The following is a 16,508-nucleotide window of genomic DNA, read 5'->3' as shown; positions in this document are numbered from 1 at the left end:
GAGGTGAATCAATTGCTGAGGTAATCAGTTGTAATAGGTGAGGGGAGTAGATTGAGAGAGGACGCCTGCAACACCGGAGTGGAGCGGGGAGAGATCAGCGTCCAGGAGCCTCAACTCAGAGCAACAAAAGCCATTGAGGAGGGAGCCTCAAGTCCTCAACAGGACTTGCCCAGGAGCCGGCAGCTCAGCTGACGGCAGCAGCTGACTCACAGGGGGCGGAGGCAGCAGGCTCGGCGGCAGCTGTGAGCGGTTAAAAACCTGCCCAGGGAGCGCGGCGAACAGAGGGGGTCGAGGCAGTTTGCACGGGCAGGCGAGTGGGGTGACCGCCAGATGAAGAGGACTCGCCTGGAGCGCAGGAGGAGGAAGGACTGCTTGCTTGTGCAGAGAGACATAGACGGACCGATCGACCAGATAGATCATGGTCACCACTCGATCAAAACCTGTAGTTAGGAATAACGTGGGTACCCAGACTGGGCCTTCCTGCAGACATGCGGCCGTGCAGGTCTCTGGCTGCAGTGAATGCCTAAGCCTGGCACTTGTATCGGAGAGAGCTAGTGACACCGCTTGTGTGCGGTGTCAGCAAGTAGATGACCTGCTAAAGCAGGTGGTTGAACTGAGGGAGGAGGTAGAAAGGTTGAGAGCTATCAGAGAGTGTGAAAGTGAAATTGATTGGTGGAGCCACACCCTAAGGCAAGGGCAGAGGGAAGTGGTTGAACAAGTGATAGATCCCCTTCCCTCCTACCATCAGACAGAAGGAGTAAACTTAAGGGACAAGGAAGTATGGAGGGAGGTCCCTCCTCGGAGAGGTAAGCGAAAACCCTCACAATCCCTTCCTTCCTCCCAGTTGCCCTTGAGTAACAGGTATGAGGTCTTGGAACTACAGGGCCAGGTTAATGGAGATGGAGGGGTAGATCCATCTAGTGAGTCACCTAGGGCTTGTCACTCACCCCCATGCCTTAGAACTTCCACAATGAAGAAGAAAAGAAGAGTAATTGTGGTGGGTGACTCCCTTCTGAGGGGAACAGAAAGGCCCATTTGTCGACCTGATCCATACCACAGGGAAGTCTGCTGCCTACCTGGGGCTCGCATTGGAGATGTTAAAAGGAAACTCTGATCTGGTGCAGCCCTCTGACTACTATCCGCTGCTGGTTTTTCAGGTTGGCAGTGATGAAATTATTACAAGCAGGGCAAGGGCAATGAAGAGAGACTTCAGGGCCCTGGGACGGCTGGTTAGAGGGTCTGGAGTGCAAGTGGTTACATACCTGTTACAAGCAAAGGTGAAGTGATAAATAGGAAGAGACTGCAGATCAATATATGGCTATGTGACTGGTGCCAAAGGCAGGGGTTTGGGTTTTTCAATCATAGGCTGCTATATGAGACACCTGGTTTGCTGGTGGCAGGTGAGATACATCAGTCCCAGAGGGGGAGAAGGTTTCTGGGGCAGGAGTTAGCAGGGCTCATCGACAGGGCTTTAAACTAGGTAGGAAGGGGAGATAACTGGGCCTGTTGGGGACAAGCCCAAGAGAAACATGCTAGGGCTTGAAGAATGGCAGACTAGGGAGAACTTTCAATCTGTTGTTTCATTTGAGGGAAAGCGTAGTTGTTTAAACACTGTCCTGCAGGGGAAAAAGGGTACCAGGGCAAGAGTTAGTAGAGCTCACTCACAGAGCTGTAGGTTAGGTTTGAAGTGCGAGGGGGTTGTAGCTGGGTTTGAACTAGTGGGGCAATGTTCTAGTATGAATGAAGACCAGGAAACCTCCCGCCTTCCAAGGGTGCCACTAGCATGCTCTGCTCGCTCCCTGAAATGCCTGTACACCAGTGCACGCAGCATGGGGAATAAACAGGAGGAGTTAGAAGTCTGTGTGCGGTCTAATGGTTATGATCTGGTGGTAATTACAGAGACATGGTGGGACAGCTCACATGACTGGAATGTGGCCATGGATGGCTATGTCCTTTTTAGGAAAGATAGATCAGCAAAGCGAGGTGGTGGAGTTGCTCTTTATGTGAAAGAGCGACTAGAATGTATTGAGTTCTGTCCAGGAACAGATGAGGACCAAGTCGACAGTCTGTGGGTGCAAATTAAGGGACAGGCTGGTACGGGTGGCACAGTTGTGGGGGTCTGTTATAGACCTCCTGATCAGGACGAAGGAGTTGATGAGGCTTTCTACAGGCAATTGAAAGCAGCCTCATGACTACATGCCTTGGTCCTTATGGGGGATTTTAACTACCCCGATATTTGCTGGAAGACTTACACAGCCAGTCACTCACAGTGTAGGAGGTTCCTCCAGTGCATTGATGATAACTTCTTAATGCAAATGGTGGACGAACCAACTAGGAGAGGAGCGCTGCTGGATCTGGTACTCACCAACAAGGAGGGTCTGGTTGAAGTAGTGACCGTCAATGGCAGCATGGGCTGCAGTGACCATGAGATGGTGGAGTTTAGGATCTTGTGTGGGAGGAATAGAATACCTAGCAAGGCCACATTTCAGGATTTCCGAAGGGCAAACTTTGGCCTCTTCAATCAATTGCTGAGGGAAGTATCATGGCAAAGGGTACTAGGTGGTGAAGGGGCTCAAGATAGTTGGTCAGCATTCAAGGACCACTTCTTCAAAGCTCAGGATCAGAGTGTCCCAGTGAGTAGGAGGTCAAGTAGGGGAGCCAGGAGACCAGCATGGTTAAACAAGGAACTGCTGGGCAAACTCGTACAGAAAAAGAGAATCTATGGATTATGGAAGGAGGGGCTGGCCACTTGGGAGGAATATAGGACAGCTGTTAGAGAATGTAGGGAAGCAATTAGGACAGCTAAGGCCTCCTTGGAACTTAATCTGGCAAGTTGGGTCAAGGACAATAGAAAGGGCTTCTTCAAATACATAGCGAATAAAACTAACACAAGAAGCAGTATAGGCCCACTGCTGAATGAGGTGGGTGCCCTGGAGACAGAGGATATAAAGAAGGCAGAGTTGTTGAATGCCTTCTTTGCCTCTGTCTTTACTCCTGCAGACTCTCCCTGGGGGACCCAGATTCCTATAGCCCCGGAAGGAGTCAAGATAAAGGAGGAGTGTGCTTTGGTAGATGAGGATTGGGTTAGGGATCAGTTAAGTAATCTGGACATCTATAAATCGATGGGTCCGGATCGAATACACCTGCGGGTGCTGAGGGAGCTGGCGGACATCATTGCTGAGCCACTCTCCATCATCTTTGGTAAGTCGTGGGAAACAGGTGAGGTGCCTGAGGACTGGAGGATGGCAAATATCACGCCAGTCTATAAGAAGGGCAAGAAGGAGGACCCGGGTAATTATAGACCGGTCAGCCTTACCTCCATCCCTGGAAACGTGATGGAACAACTTATTCTTGACACCATCTCTAGGCATATGTCGTGGTTTAAACCCAGTCAGGTAACTTGTTCACTCACTCCCAGTGAGTGGTGCCGAGCTGACAACAATCTCGAGGTCCGTGTCTGTCTGTCTCCCCCCCCCCCCCCCCCCCCCCCCCGCACCGGGGCTCTCCCCTTCCCCGCTCCCGGAGGAACGGGGAGGAGGATCGAGAGAGTGCAACTCCTACGGGTTGAGACAAATCACCACCGCTACTATCAGCTAAAACAATGATAAGGGAAAATAACAAGGGAAGAGAATACGATACCACCGGCCAAGAAAGCGAGTTCCACCCGGAAGCCCCTGTCCTTCCGGGTAACTCCCAGTTACCCCCCACCCCGGGCATGACGTGCTGTGGTATGGAATACCTCCCCGGCTAGCCTGGGTCAGGTCAGTCTCTGCTTCCTCACAGCTTCCCCTCCTCCCTGGCAGAGCATGAGCCTCACAGAGTCCTTGGTCAGGGTAAACATCACTTAGCAACAACCGAAAACATCGGCTTCACCAACACTGTTCTCAAACTAGAAGTCAAAACACAGCACTGCACCAGTTAACACAAAGGAAAAACATGACTGCTACTGCTGAACCCAGGACAGCATATCAAGGATGAGGGGGTCATTAAGAGCAGCCAACATGGCTTTACCAAGGGGAAGTCATGTTTGACCAACCTTATAGCCTTCTATGAGCAAGTAACTAGGTGGATGGATGATGGTAGAGCGGTAGATGCGTTTTTTTCTTGATTTCAGTAAGGCATTTGATACTGTCTCCCACAGCATCCTCATAGATAAGCTAAGGAAGTGTGGGCTTGATCAGGTAGTGAGGTGGATCAAGAACTGGTTGGAAGGAAGAAGGCAGAGAGTTGTGGTCAGTGGGGCAGAATCTAGCTGGAGGTCTGTGACTAGTGGAGTCCCTCAGGGGTTGGTGCTGGGACCAGTGCTGCTTAATATTTTCATCAACGACCTGGATGAGGGAACTGAATGTACCCTCAGCAAGTTTGCTGATGATACTAAACTGGGAGGAGTGGCTGACACACCAGAGGGCTGTGTTGCCATTCAGCGAGACCTGGACAGGTTGGAGAGTTGGGCGGAGAGGAACTTGATGAAATTCAACAAGGGGAAGTGTAGAGTCTTGCATCTGGGGAAGAACAACCCCATGTACCAGTACAGGTTGGGGGCTGACCTGCTGGACAGTAGTGAAGAGGAAAGGGACCTGGGGGTCCTGGTGGTCAGGAGGATGACCATGAGCCAGCAACGTGCCCTTGTGGCCAAGAAGGCCAATGGCATCCTAGGGTGCATTAGAAAGGGTGTGGTTAGTAGGTCAAGAGAGGTTCTCCTCCCCCTCTACTCTGCCTTGGTGAGGCCGCATCTGGAATATTGTGTCCAGTTCTGGGCCCCACAGTTCAAGAAGGACAGGGACCTGCTGGAGAGAGTCCAGCACAGAGCCACAGAGATGATTAAGGGAATGGAACATCTCTCTTATGAGGAGAGGCTGAGGGAGCTGGGACTCTTTAGCTTGGAGAAGAGGAGACTGAGGGGTGACCTCATCAATGTTTACAAATATGTAAAGGGTGAGTGTCAGGATGATGGAGCTAGGTTTTTTTCAGTGATGTCCAGTGATAGGACAAGGGGCAGTGGGTGTAAACTGGAGCATAGGAGGTTCCATGTGAACATCAGGAAAAATTCTTTACTGTGAGAGTGACAGATCACTGGAACAGGTTGCCCAGGGGGGTTGTGGAGTCTCCTATGTTGGAGATATTCAAGGCCAGCCTGGACAAGTTCCTGTGTGATGTACTCTAGGTTACCCTGCTCTTGCAGGGGGGGTTGGACTAGATGATCTTTTGAGGTCCCTTCCAACACTTAGGATTCTGTGATTCTGTGAAGCCTTTCAAAGGAGAGTAGTTCTGTACTATCATGTTCTACAGCTTAAAAACAGGAACTAGGAGCCTTCCCCTCTGTTTCCCTTTTTTTCCTGCGCTTAAAGGAATGAAAGTTTTAGCTTGGCAGTTTTAATCATGTAGGCATCTCACTAGTTCATCTGGGTTGTGTGAAGGAAGATGGGCTAAATGCAGTACCTTCCAAAAATACTACAGATGTTGGGTGTTCTGCTCTTACTGAAGGTCTGTGGAAACAAATTCAAAGCCTGGTGTATTACAGAAGACGAGTGCTTGCTTTCTGTTTCCTCTGAAGTGTCAGATAAGTTTCTTAGAAAAACTATGGGAAAGAATTATTTTGTTTTCATTATTGCTAAAATTTTGGCTGGTACTTGTATATTTCTGACCTTCCTTCCATTCTAAAAATACATTTCGTCAAAATCCTGATAAAATATAAAACTGTGACAACTATCTTTATTTGTAAGATCAAGACGCCAAAGAACTTAAGTAAGTTGCAAGAAGGTGTGAAGGTACCAGCAGCCATTCCCAGGCCTTGGCTAATTTTCCCCCTAATTGCAAGCGATAATCAACTAGGATTTTATTTTTCTTCTATGGCAATTTGGGGGATGTCAAAGTGATGTGACTCACAATAGAACAATCACTTACAGTCAAAGTTTGTGGCACTTCTGCTTTTCCCATGGCAATTTAGTGCTTCTTACTTCTGTTTCTGTATGAACTGTGTGCACGCTGGCATGTTTTCACTATTGGAACTCCTGTGCAGTCCTGCTGCCTGGGATGTGGGTTTCCATAGTAGTTTTCTATCCCATATGAGACAGAGAAGGAAATAATAATGGTTTCTGTTGGTTGTGCAAAGCAGCACTCAAGGGAAACTTGGAGGAAGTCTGATAATTTCATTGGTAAATTCAAAATTTTGTTGGAAATAAGATTTAAAAGTACATTTAGAGATTTGAGAATAGCCTCAGACATTAAAAAAACCCAAACACTAGTGCCTTAATGCTTTTGAAGGTTTCCTCCATTTCTGTTAAAAATTGTTAATGAATATTCTATTCCCTCCAAAGGGCTCAGTTTTGACAAATTGTTTTTCCTCCTCTCTCTTTCCTCCCCACCCCCTGCCCTTCCAGCAACTGGAAGCAGCAGCTGCTCGTGCTGCTGAGGAAGAGAAGAAAAGACTTCAGACTCAAGTTGAATTACAAGATCGCTTCAGTTTGGAGCTGGAGAGAGAAAAGATGGTGAGTAGTGCACGTGGTGTTTTGCTGTGATTACACAGTGAGCAAAGCGCTCAGCACTGACTTCACTCACAGGCAGGCACTGAAAGTATTCCGCAGATTTTGCAGGAGGCTGGAGACTGCAACCTGCGATGTATTTATTAGAGTTTACATAGAGATGTAGTGAATGCAAACAGTGGAACACCTTGCCTACAACTTGTATAGCATTCAAAGCTTAAATATTATTGGAAAATTGGGAAAAAATTTACTGTTTGAAAACTAAATCCAGACTTGAAGTTATCCTTGCAATTTTCAGAGATGGAGAACCTGCAGCCAGTACGTGCTATGAGAATATGCAAAATGAACACAGGCACAATCAAAATGCATTTTAGGAATTTTATGACTTGAATGTATTCCTAAAACTACTGCTTTTTTTTTATACTGTGTATATACATCTCTACACACACACAAACATAAAAAAATGAAAGAAATATTGTAGGTTTACAATGCTGTTACTATGATCCACACAGAGAATTTCCAAAAGAACTAATTTTCAGTCCTTAAGGGCTTTGTCAGGTGTAACAGGCTTTTCTGTTAGCTGGAGAAAAAAGTAGAAATGGTCAAGTCAATGTGCTGGAACGTCTCGGAACATAAATGCATCTAGTGCCCTTTTAGAGGCTGAAGTGTGAATTCTTGAATACGATCACCTTCTGGGTCAGTGGGTTTTAGTAAGGGGAGGGCAAACAGAGTGCAGACCAGTAGAGCAGGACATGCCCTCCTACCTTACTTGACAGCAAGCCTTTCTTGCTGACTTCAGGAGCTGTGTTTACCTTCTGTGAAGTACATGTTACATATTGCTAAATACTGAGGTTTTGGTGCTTTATCCTGACTCAGTTCAAAGCCAGCTCTCTGCTGTTGTCCCTGGCATGGTGATGGGCTGAGTGGGACAGGACAGCTCTGCTCTCTTGCTCTGTTCAGTGAAGGGGGAGTAACAAGGATGAGAGACTGGGTGGCTGTGGATGTGCAGCATCCTCTCACATTCATCTATCCCTTACCTTCGTTTTTTGTTATAGTTGCTCATCTCTTAGCAAAACCAGTCTTCTTAGCTGATTTCCAACCATCCATCCTGTGCTGTCATGGTGCCATCATCCACATCTAAGTTTATGAAATGCACTGCTGCCAAGGGAGGACTTGCCTGAGGAAAGGAGTGGAAACAGTATAATTAAACTAGACTGACCTTTGTGTTTCTTTTCCTTTGGTTTAGTGTGTATCTGTAAACTAAGTGACAGCATCAAACTGACTGAAGTTGGGGTTAAACTCCTGTAAAAAAAACCTGTGCTGCATGAACTAGGGCAATATAAAGTAACCTGTACTATTATTTTGTTTAAAATGCTCTTAGTTACACATCTACAAATCTAGACCGAATGTTACCAGTTCTGCTCTGCAGGCAGCAGGAAAAGGGTTGTCTCTGAAAACATCTGAGGGAAACCTGGCTATTCCTTTAAAAATCGGAAATGTGAGTTGAACGTTAGCTCATCTGTGTCCCTGATTTGTGCTGCTAGGTAAGACAAAAAATGGAAGAGCAGGTTGCTCAGAAATCATCTGAACTGGAACAGTATTTACAGAGAGTACGTGAACTGGAAGAAATGTATAAACAGCTACAGGGAGCTTTGGAGGATGAGAAACAGGCACGTCAGGATGAAGAGACTGTAAGAAAACTTCAAGCCAGGTATGGTTTTGACTTAGTAAAAAGTTATTTCAATTCCCCATTCACCTCCTGCAATAATAGGTTACTGTGCCATACTAGTAAAGAGTGTTTGCATCTTGGACGCAGTGCTTGAGAGGGAGACTAGCTTGCAGTCCAAGCACAGGATAGATTTTTTTCCTTAAGCTTTGAAGGCTGAAGCTGCTATTTATGACTTTTTTATGTGTTTGATTAGCCCTGAGCAGAGGGAGGGCTCAGCAGTTTCAGAAAAGCAGGCACACTTGTATTTTTCCATCAGGTGTTGTGCACGTCAGCACTTGAAAAACTGAGATTACTCTGTACAGACTTCTCAATCATGTATTTTATAAAGCAGTAACTATAAATAGGACCTTCTGCTGTATTTTTATCACAGGTTTAAATTGTAATTTATAAAGGGTTAAGTCTCCTCTTACTCATATGGGCTTTATTGAGTGTGGTTTGTTTCATCATATATTCAGGCCTCTTAAGACAATTAGAGTAACTGACTTATGCATGCTTGTTTCTTCTGTGGTTTTCAGTGTTGTGTATGTGCATTATTGACTAAATTTTCTGAATAGCCCTTTGTAGTAGTCAGACTGCTTGCACTGCTGGCATGATTTTCAGATTTATATTGAAGACAAGCCAACAAGCAATAACTTTTTTCCCTGCTTCCCAAGGGGGTGGGGTGGGGAATAGAAAATACTTATCTTGGTTGCCTATGTGTATGCTACATAATGGATACAACTTACTTTGAAGTGCGGTTAAAACTGCAATCCCCATTGTAGGTTATTGGAAGAGGAGTCAGCAAAGAGAGCTGAACTGGAAAAATGGCACTTACAGCAGCAACAGACCATTCAGATGACAGAAGCAGAGAAACAAGAGCTAGAAAACCAGAGAATGATAAAGGAACAGGCTCTTCAAGTTGCTATGCAGCAGCTGAAACAACTTGAACTGGAAAGGAAGGAAGCCCTTGAGCAATATGAGGTGAGCTGTTCTGTTCATCAGCCTCTTATACTTAGCTGGGTGTTCAGTAGCTTAACTGAATTTGAAGTTCATCAGTATGATTATTCTTTAGCAATTAGTGTGGCACAAAAATGATAACAACAGGTAGGATAGTTACATGTTGGGTTTTTTTGGTTTAAACCAGTAGTTACATTTGAAGAAAGGGAGGTGTTTCAGACACACCACCTCCTGTATTCTTTTGTCTCAATTTGCATGCAAGCCAGCTCAGTCATACCCTGAAATACTCTGTATACTATTTGTCTTCTAGTGCAGATTAACTTCTTAAGCAGTTCTGTTGCTGTCATAACTAAATGCCTTATGCTTTTTAAGTATTCTTACAGCATTCTGATGATGTCATAGGGCAATTCTAGCTTTTACAGATGAAAACCCAATGTGCTCCTGTAGGCCCTTACTCCTCGAACAAGTATTCAAGCACTGAACTCATGTCAAGGATAGCTAGGAATTAGCTTAGATTCTCAGTATGTAGCAGTGCCTTGTGGTCTAAATGGCAGGCCCCTTCTCTGCTCTGTTGGTTTTGGTGAAGGCCAGTAGCTGCATTCATGGAAGAAATAAGAGTCAGACTCCATTATGGAGTGTGAAGTGCTGCATACTTTCTAGGGCTGGGGAGGTGTTGATCCTGTGTGTATTTAGGTCAGGAAACAAAACATGACTAGATTTCTGTTTAACTAGGGAGTGTGTTTATGCTGTCTCCGTGCCATTGGGGTTAGCTCTGTGAAGGACAAGGTAGTGAGCTGTCTCGTCTGGCACAGAATACAAATGCTGCAGTGACTGCAAGCATGGGCCCAGGTGGGGGAGTTCTGGGTACTTCACAACTTACTGTGTTGGTGTTACATCTAACACCGTCCTCAGATTGCTTTTGGCTAACTTTCCTGTTTTTTAGATGACATCTCAGTCTTTTTGTATGTGAAACATCATTTACTGCTCCAAAGGAGCTGCTGAATACAATAGACATAAAAAAAAAAAAAACCCAACACCCCACCCCCACCCCCAAAAAAGCTCCAAACAAACAAATCCACAAAATTAAATGATGGAGTCAGTCACTGTGGTTGTTGACTCATTATTTTAGAAATGATTAAACATTCTGGCCTTCTCTAGAATTCACCAAAAGGCTAGTTTAGACTGAGGAACACCTTTCTTGCTTGGGTGTAACTGCAGTCATCTTTTCCTAGCTTACATTTCATGATTTCTAATAGTTGAGATATACCCAGTAGCTGGTCTTAGTTTGGAACAAAAAGTGCATCTTTCTGTTTGAAAACTACAGTTTATGTTTTCAGTCTTCATGAGGGCTACCCTTACTTGCACAGCTACAGAATCTTGTAAAAATGAGTTACTTTGGGGTTCTGGTTTGACAATTTACTTTTATACAGCCAGCAACAGCTAAATGACTTAGGATAGTTAGAAGTGAAGTTCTCCTAAATGGAGTGCTGGCTGAATTAGCCTGGTTCTGTGTTGAGATTTTCAAGGAGGTTTTTTCTTTCTATATTAACAGTAAAGTTGTTCTTGTTTTCAAATGGACTGTGTCTTATTTCAGGAGGTTAAGAAAAAGTTGGAAACAGCAGCTAATAACACCAAGAGTTGGAAAGATAAAGTAGCTCATCATGAGGGATTAATTCGACTAATAGAGCCAGGTAAGTTCTTAACATAAGAGTTACCAAAATCATTTTTTCATTATATCTCATATGCGTAGATCACCTAGTGATTTAGTGAAGTGTGTCTTTTTCCCTGTAGGTTACTGGTTTCATGCCAGGCTGTAAATACCACATTTGTGAGAAGTACTGATGGTAACTTTCAAGTCTTTACCTCTACTGGCTCTACTATAACATTATTAGTAGTAGTAGTCTTAATGCTATTACTATTTATTTATTTATTTTAAATAAAGCAAGGATCAACCTTAACATTACATCCTTTGGGTATTTAATACAGTTAGCGTAAATGCTAACTGCCAAAAACATCAAGTAATATTAGCTAAAATATTTGATTCTGGGGAAAAGCTTAATTAATAGTGTGCCAGCCCAGAGGAAAGTGGCTGTGTAATACACTGCTGGAGAGATCAATTTCTTTCAAGGACATCTCTAAAGGCAAGAAGAAAAGGGGTTTACTAAGATAGAGCTATTGTTGGGGGGGAGTTGGGAGATAAGGATGCAAAAGATTGCAGCAGTTGACAGCTTCTCACACTAAGCACCTACTCAGGCAGCTCCTCCGGTCACCTTTGAGAGGGTTTCGGGTCACAGAAGGGACAGCCCTTACCAAATTATCCTGTGGTGACATGGCCTGTCCCTGGAGTGGTGGGTGAGCAATGTCCCATCAGAAACACCTGTTTCAAGTATTGCACTCTGTCTTCCAGGCTCCAAGAATCCTCACTTGATCACAAACTGGGGCCCGGCCGCCTTCACTGAAGCTGAACTTGAGCAAAGACAAAAGAGCTGGAAAGGGAAGAAAGCCACTTCTGAGTAATGACTTTAGCTGATGGATTATCCATGAATAGAAGCCCGCCTTCCTCCATTGTGCTTTGCACAGAGCAGCTTCTCGCTTACAAAGATCTTAGCTTGCTCAGCAGGTTGGGCCTTTCCACAAAGGAAATACTGTTTACCACATAGGAGTGTCTACTCAGAGCTCAGTAATTACACTGTGGTGTCTGACAGTAGTTGCTGTTTTCCCTCATGTTTCCAGAAATTCTGTTCTTTTATACAAAACTTTCCAACTGAAGATTTTTATTTAAGTAAGTGTAGCTTGTGACAGAGTTGTTTCTCTACTAGCCTGTAACCATCTGACAGTACCTAACTGCTCAAGCAGCATCACTGCATTCCAACAAGTGAGGGAAGCAATTGTTTCATTGCTTCAGTGAGTATAATTTAAACCCAGGATAAATCAGCCTGGAGGTTCTGTCCAACTTGGAGAGAGCATTACCTTTCATTACCTTTCCTTCCATTTAGTCATCTTTTGGTTTTGCCCTGTCCAGCTGTTGCTCTTCACACGGTGCTGAGTGCTCAGACACGTTCTTCCCTAGCAAGGGTAGACTGGCTTCATTGGATACCTGCTGACTGGTCAGATTCTGTGTCCAATTTTCCTTTGTTTTCAGGAATCCAAACAAAAAAACTAGAAGTAGGCAGGTACAAAATGGTGCTCTAAAACAAGATTGCTCTTGTACCGTTTCATACTTGAGAAGTGCTAAAAAACCTTTGAGAGTTCTTATGGTAGTGTAAAAGATGCATTTTAAAATCACAAATTTCTGGGGGCCATGAATGGAAGATGATAACACACACAAGCCAAATGTTATCTGCATCAAGGCAATGTTTGTGCAAGAAATTCCATCATAACACACCACTCATTCAGATGCACTGCTTTTGTCTGACTCTAAAATTGGGAGGAAAATTAAAAAAAAATCAAGAGGAAAACTTAAATTTGACATTTAAATTTTAGATAAAAATGAGAAATGTGTAGCAAAACTGCTTTAGAAAAATATTAATTCCCATTGGTAAAACAACTTTGGCATTTCCAGTGACAAGGCTTCCCAAAGAGCTGCCTGCTCTGCCTCAGAATTCTCTCCAGGGACCAAGCCAGTTATTTTTGTCTCTGTAGGGAAAAGGAACAAGTCTGTGATTTTGCTCTGTAGATCTCCCACACCAAACAAGAAGTCAGTCTATTGCTAAATAAAGTAGTATTCTTGCTAAATTGTACAGACACTTTGAGAACTAAGTCCCCCTCCTGAAGAGCAGATGTCCCTTGGTGTAGCCTGTTCATCAACTTTGGCCTTTATGCACACCGAACGTGGGCATCCATCTTTTAGCACCTGCTTTTTAGTCCAGCTAAATGTTAAATTATTTTTAGTAAATAAGAAGTGAATGTTTCATATGTATAACCAGTGCATTTGTGATACTTGAGTCTCAGAAGGGCAGAAGCTGTACAGAAGTGATCTTCAGCTTTGGAAGTCAACGCATTTTATTTGCCTGTTAACTAAGACTCACTCAAATACTGAATCTTCTCTCTCAGACATTTATTCTCTGGTTGTATTTTTATACTAATTGAAATCTTAAATATTTCCATAAGTGAAGCGCTGATTAGACTGGAAAGAAAGTTCAGGATATTCCTATTTGTATTTACTGTACAGGAAAACAGGAGTCCTTAAAGCTTGCTAACAACGCAGTTTTTAAATTTACCATGTTTACAGAAGAAATATGAAACAAAAACCCAACCCCAGCCCAACCTATAATAGAAATACTAATGTATGTGTTGTTAAACTTTGCTAAAGGAGACAGAACAGTATTTATAACTACCAGACATCCTTTATCTGGAGAGCAGAAGGTGTGTTGGGGCTAAACTTTAATTTTTCTAACAGTCTTTACTTTGGACAGATATTTTTTAAGAACACCAAATGATGCATGTTTTCATGGTTTTTTTACTGTTCTTTAGAACTGGCTGTTTAATAAAGTAATATAAAGTCATTTACATTTCTTAATTAATGTCTTTTTTTGCATTTGTTTCTTTTGGGTTACTGGAGTTTAATATCCAGTAACTGTGGTATGGAAAGTATCACTTTGATGGAAGAAATATACTTCTAATGGTCTGATCAGTGGGGTTTGGATTAAAGCCATAATATTTATTAGGCAGCGGTAACAGATAGTACCAGTACTACTTTAGATGTTGATACTCAGTACACCTTGATACAAAACAGTGATGCTCAGCTACTGCAGGCAGCATTGCTCAATGACACTTATACTGAGGGTGCAGTTTAGCTGTCTGCTGAAACACAAAGCACACCAGATGTTGGGTCTACACTAATGGAGCGCTACACTGGGACAAGGGCAGACCTGTTGTGCCAGCAAGCTAATGGGGAAACACGTCTGCAGCATGAGAGGACCCTAGAACACACAGACATGTGCCTCTGCAGGCACAACAGCCCTTCATTAAAATGTCATCTGTGTACCTCTGGAGTTTTTCTTAGTCACTACTAGAAGATGAAATGAGAAAGTCTGGTTTTAGCTTTGTTGTCCCAGCTTAATCTGACACATTCAGAAAGCTTTGTGTGAGGTAAAAGTGGGGGAAGAGGTTGGTTAAAAACAAACTTACCGCATTTTGAGAAAAAATGCCACTTCAGAATAAGCCCTTTAAAGCCTCACTAAACACAGCATTCAAAGAGATGGGAGAGCTGTGAGTCAGCATCACCACACTTTATGAAGCAGTGCAGCATGGAAAACTGTACCCCTGGTGCCATGTGATTTCCTGTGAAGCCAAGGGTCACAGCACTCTCTTATGCCAAGAAACCAGTCAGGTTGCTAGTGGTGAGAGTGACATGCTGCTCTGGACGTCTCTGTTCCACCGGAGGAGCCGTGTAAAGTCCTAGTGCCTTACCTGTGCAGCTGCCTCAGCTATGCAGAGGCCAGTGGAGAGCTGTGTCTGCTGTTCTTGACCCCCAAGGAGATGCACTGGAGGGCTCAGCCACTGGTTTTTTCCACCAAATGAGTAAGGTTCACTTGCTGCTGGTGGTGGAACAGGCCTGTAAACCAATAGCACAGTACCATGTTTGGGTATTTTAGTCCTAAAACAGGATTTTTTTTTCCACCCTGTGACCATTTTATGAAGCTGACTTATGAGACTTGCGTACTTGTTCACACATTCCCAAACTCTAACAGGCCTGGTTCCAGCAACACATACCATGTCTGTTAACTGTCCTGCATGAACAGCCACAAAAGCAAAACCTGCATAGGAAAGCAGCAGTGTGTCAGTACAATATCTGTACCCCAGGGTGGGGGGATGGGACATTCAACCCCCCCGCAGGAAGCAGCTGTTTGATCACACAGGCCAGCAGGAACACTGGCTGCACCATCCGCTTCAGTAAAAGTGACCTGAAAATAACTGCTCTGATTTTTATCTCCAATAGGTGAAACAATTACACAAACGATTGTTGATGAAAGTGGTGCTTGGCCAGGAAAAGGGATATCCATGCTGCTGGCTGCTTCAGGAAGAGGTAATGATTTGTCCATAAAGCAAAGGGCACTAAAAAAAGGAATTAGAAGTGAATTAGAAGAATTAGCTGTCATCTCTAACAATGAAACTCTCCCACAACACTAGCAAGATTTTAGTTGCCCCACGCATCGGTTAGGGACTTTCCAACGCTGCCTGCACGATGCTGCTTATTTGACAATGTGAATCTCCTCACGCGCACAATCTTTTTCGTCCCGGTGCCATGCCGGTGGCCGGGGGGAGGCAGTAGGCAGGAGCAAGAGCCTAGTTCTGGGGCTGCCTCATACCTGGACTCCAGCTGCCATCTGGTGGTGCCTCAGCCCCGAAGCGCCGCAGCTTCCCTCGCTAACAGGGTTTCATTACCCTGCGAACGTGTCCCGAGACTGTGAAAATCACCCGCCAGCTTCATTCCCCTCCAACAACTGCAGCACCTGTCTGCGAAACAGAGAAGTACAATGCTGTACAAGGGCTGGCAAAACGTGAAGTGAACCGGGTCTCCTGATGTGTTACAATTATCTCACTGCTGTTGTTGTAGCATGTTGTCCTGGAGTTCATGAGCCAATTTGGTTCTGTTATCCCAGAGACAGTATATCTGATCCCAGAGCTGTTCCGTGAGCCTAGGAAAAAGGATTTTACAACACAAGTGTTACCACTGGCCTGGGATAAAATTATGCACAGAGGCTTGAAGCTAAGTCAGGCATATTTTCCAATCCCCCCTCCCTGCACCACAGAAAGACATCTGGATGCATCACCCAGCAAGCTCTTAAGCTGCAGCACAAAGTCTGGGCTGTCATACAGCTTTCCTAACGGGAGTAAAGCAGGGCAAGGAAAAAACGTGTAAGGAAGGTTACTTACCTGAAAATAGTGCTTTCCCAGCTGCCTTGTGCATCCTTCTCCCCAGTCCTGTTTTTCTTCATTCCTCTGAACAGTGTTCATTGACTTGCAGGATAAAAATCCCGGAGGCTGAGAGAAGGATGTGCAATGTGCCAGCTCCCACATACACCCCCTTTTGGGAGCGGGACCCAAACTCATCCCTTCAAGTCACAAAAGGGGGAGGGGAGACATAGTAGGGGTGGGAAGAGTCCAGCCTGTGGTTTGGAACACCCTGTGGCTCCCTGCCTGGCCAGGTGAGCAGCCATACAGACAGCATGGCCTGAGGATTCCTGTTCCTGCTCATGTGGCCATGAGTTCCAAAAAACCCACAAAGTTTGGGACTTTACATGAATTTAGAGACTATAGTGACTTTCATGCATTGAGCCTCACTATGAACTTCAACTACTTGGAAACCCCAGGGAAGTGAAAGTGCAGAGAAGCGCGGTTTTATGAAGTGGCTTTCT

The 16,508-nt window shown here is 44.6% G+C and overlaps 1 protein-coding gene and 1 long non-coding RNA gene across 5 annotated transcripts in view; one reads left to right on the top strand and one right to left on the bottom strand.

The window, feature by feature from the left end:
- SWAP70 (switching B cell complex subunit SWAP70) overlaps nucleotides 1-11,983 on the top strand; it is a 50,826-nt gene extending 38,843 nt beyond the window's left edge. For both annotated transcript variants that reach the window (XM_061462934.1, XM_061462935.1), the window contains 5 exons: nucleotides 6,381-6,488; nucleotides 8,027-8,193; nucleotides 8,973-9,171; nucleotides 10,742-10,838; nucleotides 11,555-11,983. In XM_061462934.1, coding sequence (XP_061318918.1) covers nucleotides 6,381-6,488; nucleotides 8,027-8,193; nucleotides 8,973-9,171; nucleotides 10,742-10,838; nucleotides 11,555-11,664 — 681 coding nt within the window. In that variant the 3' untranslated portion in view covers nucleotides 11,665-11,983. The remainder of the gene's footprint in view (nucleotides 1-6,380; nucleotides 6,489-8,026; nucleotides 8,194-8,972; nucleotides 9,172-10,741; nucleotides 10,839-11,554) is intronic.
- A 2,526-nt stretch (nucleotides 11,984-14,509) lies between these two features.
- Nucleotides 14,510-16,508, bottom strand: part of LOC133274129 (uncharacterized) — a 49,659-nt gene continuing 47,660 nt past the window's right edge. For 2 of the 3 annotated variants that reach the window (XR_009745041.1, XR_009745040.1), the window contains one exon: nucleotides 14,510-14,704. This is a non-coding gene — a long non-coding RNA (uncharacterized LOC133274129). Of the gene's footprint in view, nucleotides 14,705-16,026; nucleotides 16,135-16,508 lie in introns of all 3 variants that reach the window. The other variant, XR_009745039.1, reaches the window with a different exon arrangement.

The sequence above is a fragment of the Pezoporus flaviventris genome, unplaced genomic scaffold, assembly GCF_033815535.1.
Source record: "Pezoporus flaviventris isolate CSIRO_AGI_PZ_B2104156 unplaced genomic scaffold, CSIRO_AGI_Pfla_v1 ptg000036l, whole genome shotgun sequence".
NCBI classification, from domain to species: domain Eukaryota; kingdom Metazoa; phylum Chordata; class Aves; order Psittaciformes; family Psittacidae; genus Pezoporus; species Pezoporus flaviventris.
The sequence above is the reverse complement of the archived record's forward strand: the minus strand, read 5'-3'. Positions and strand labels throughout refer to the sequence as shown.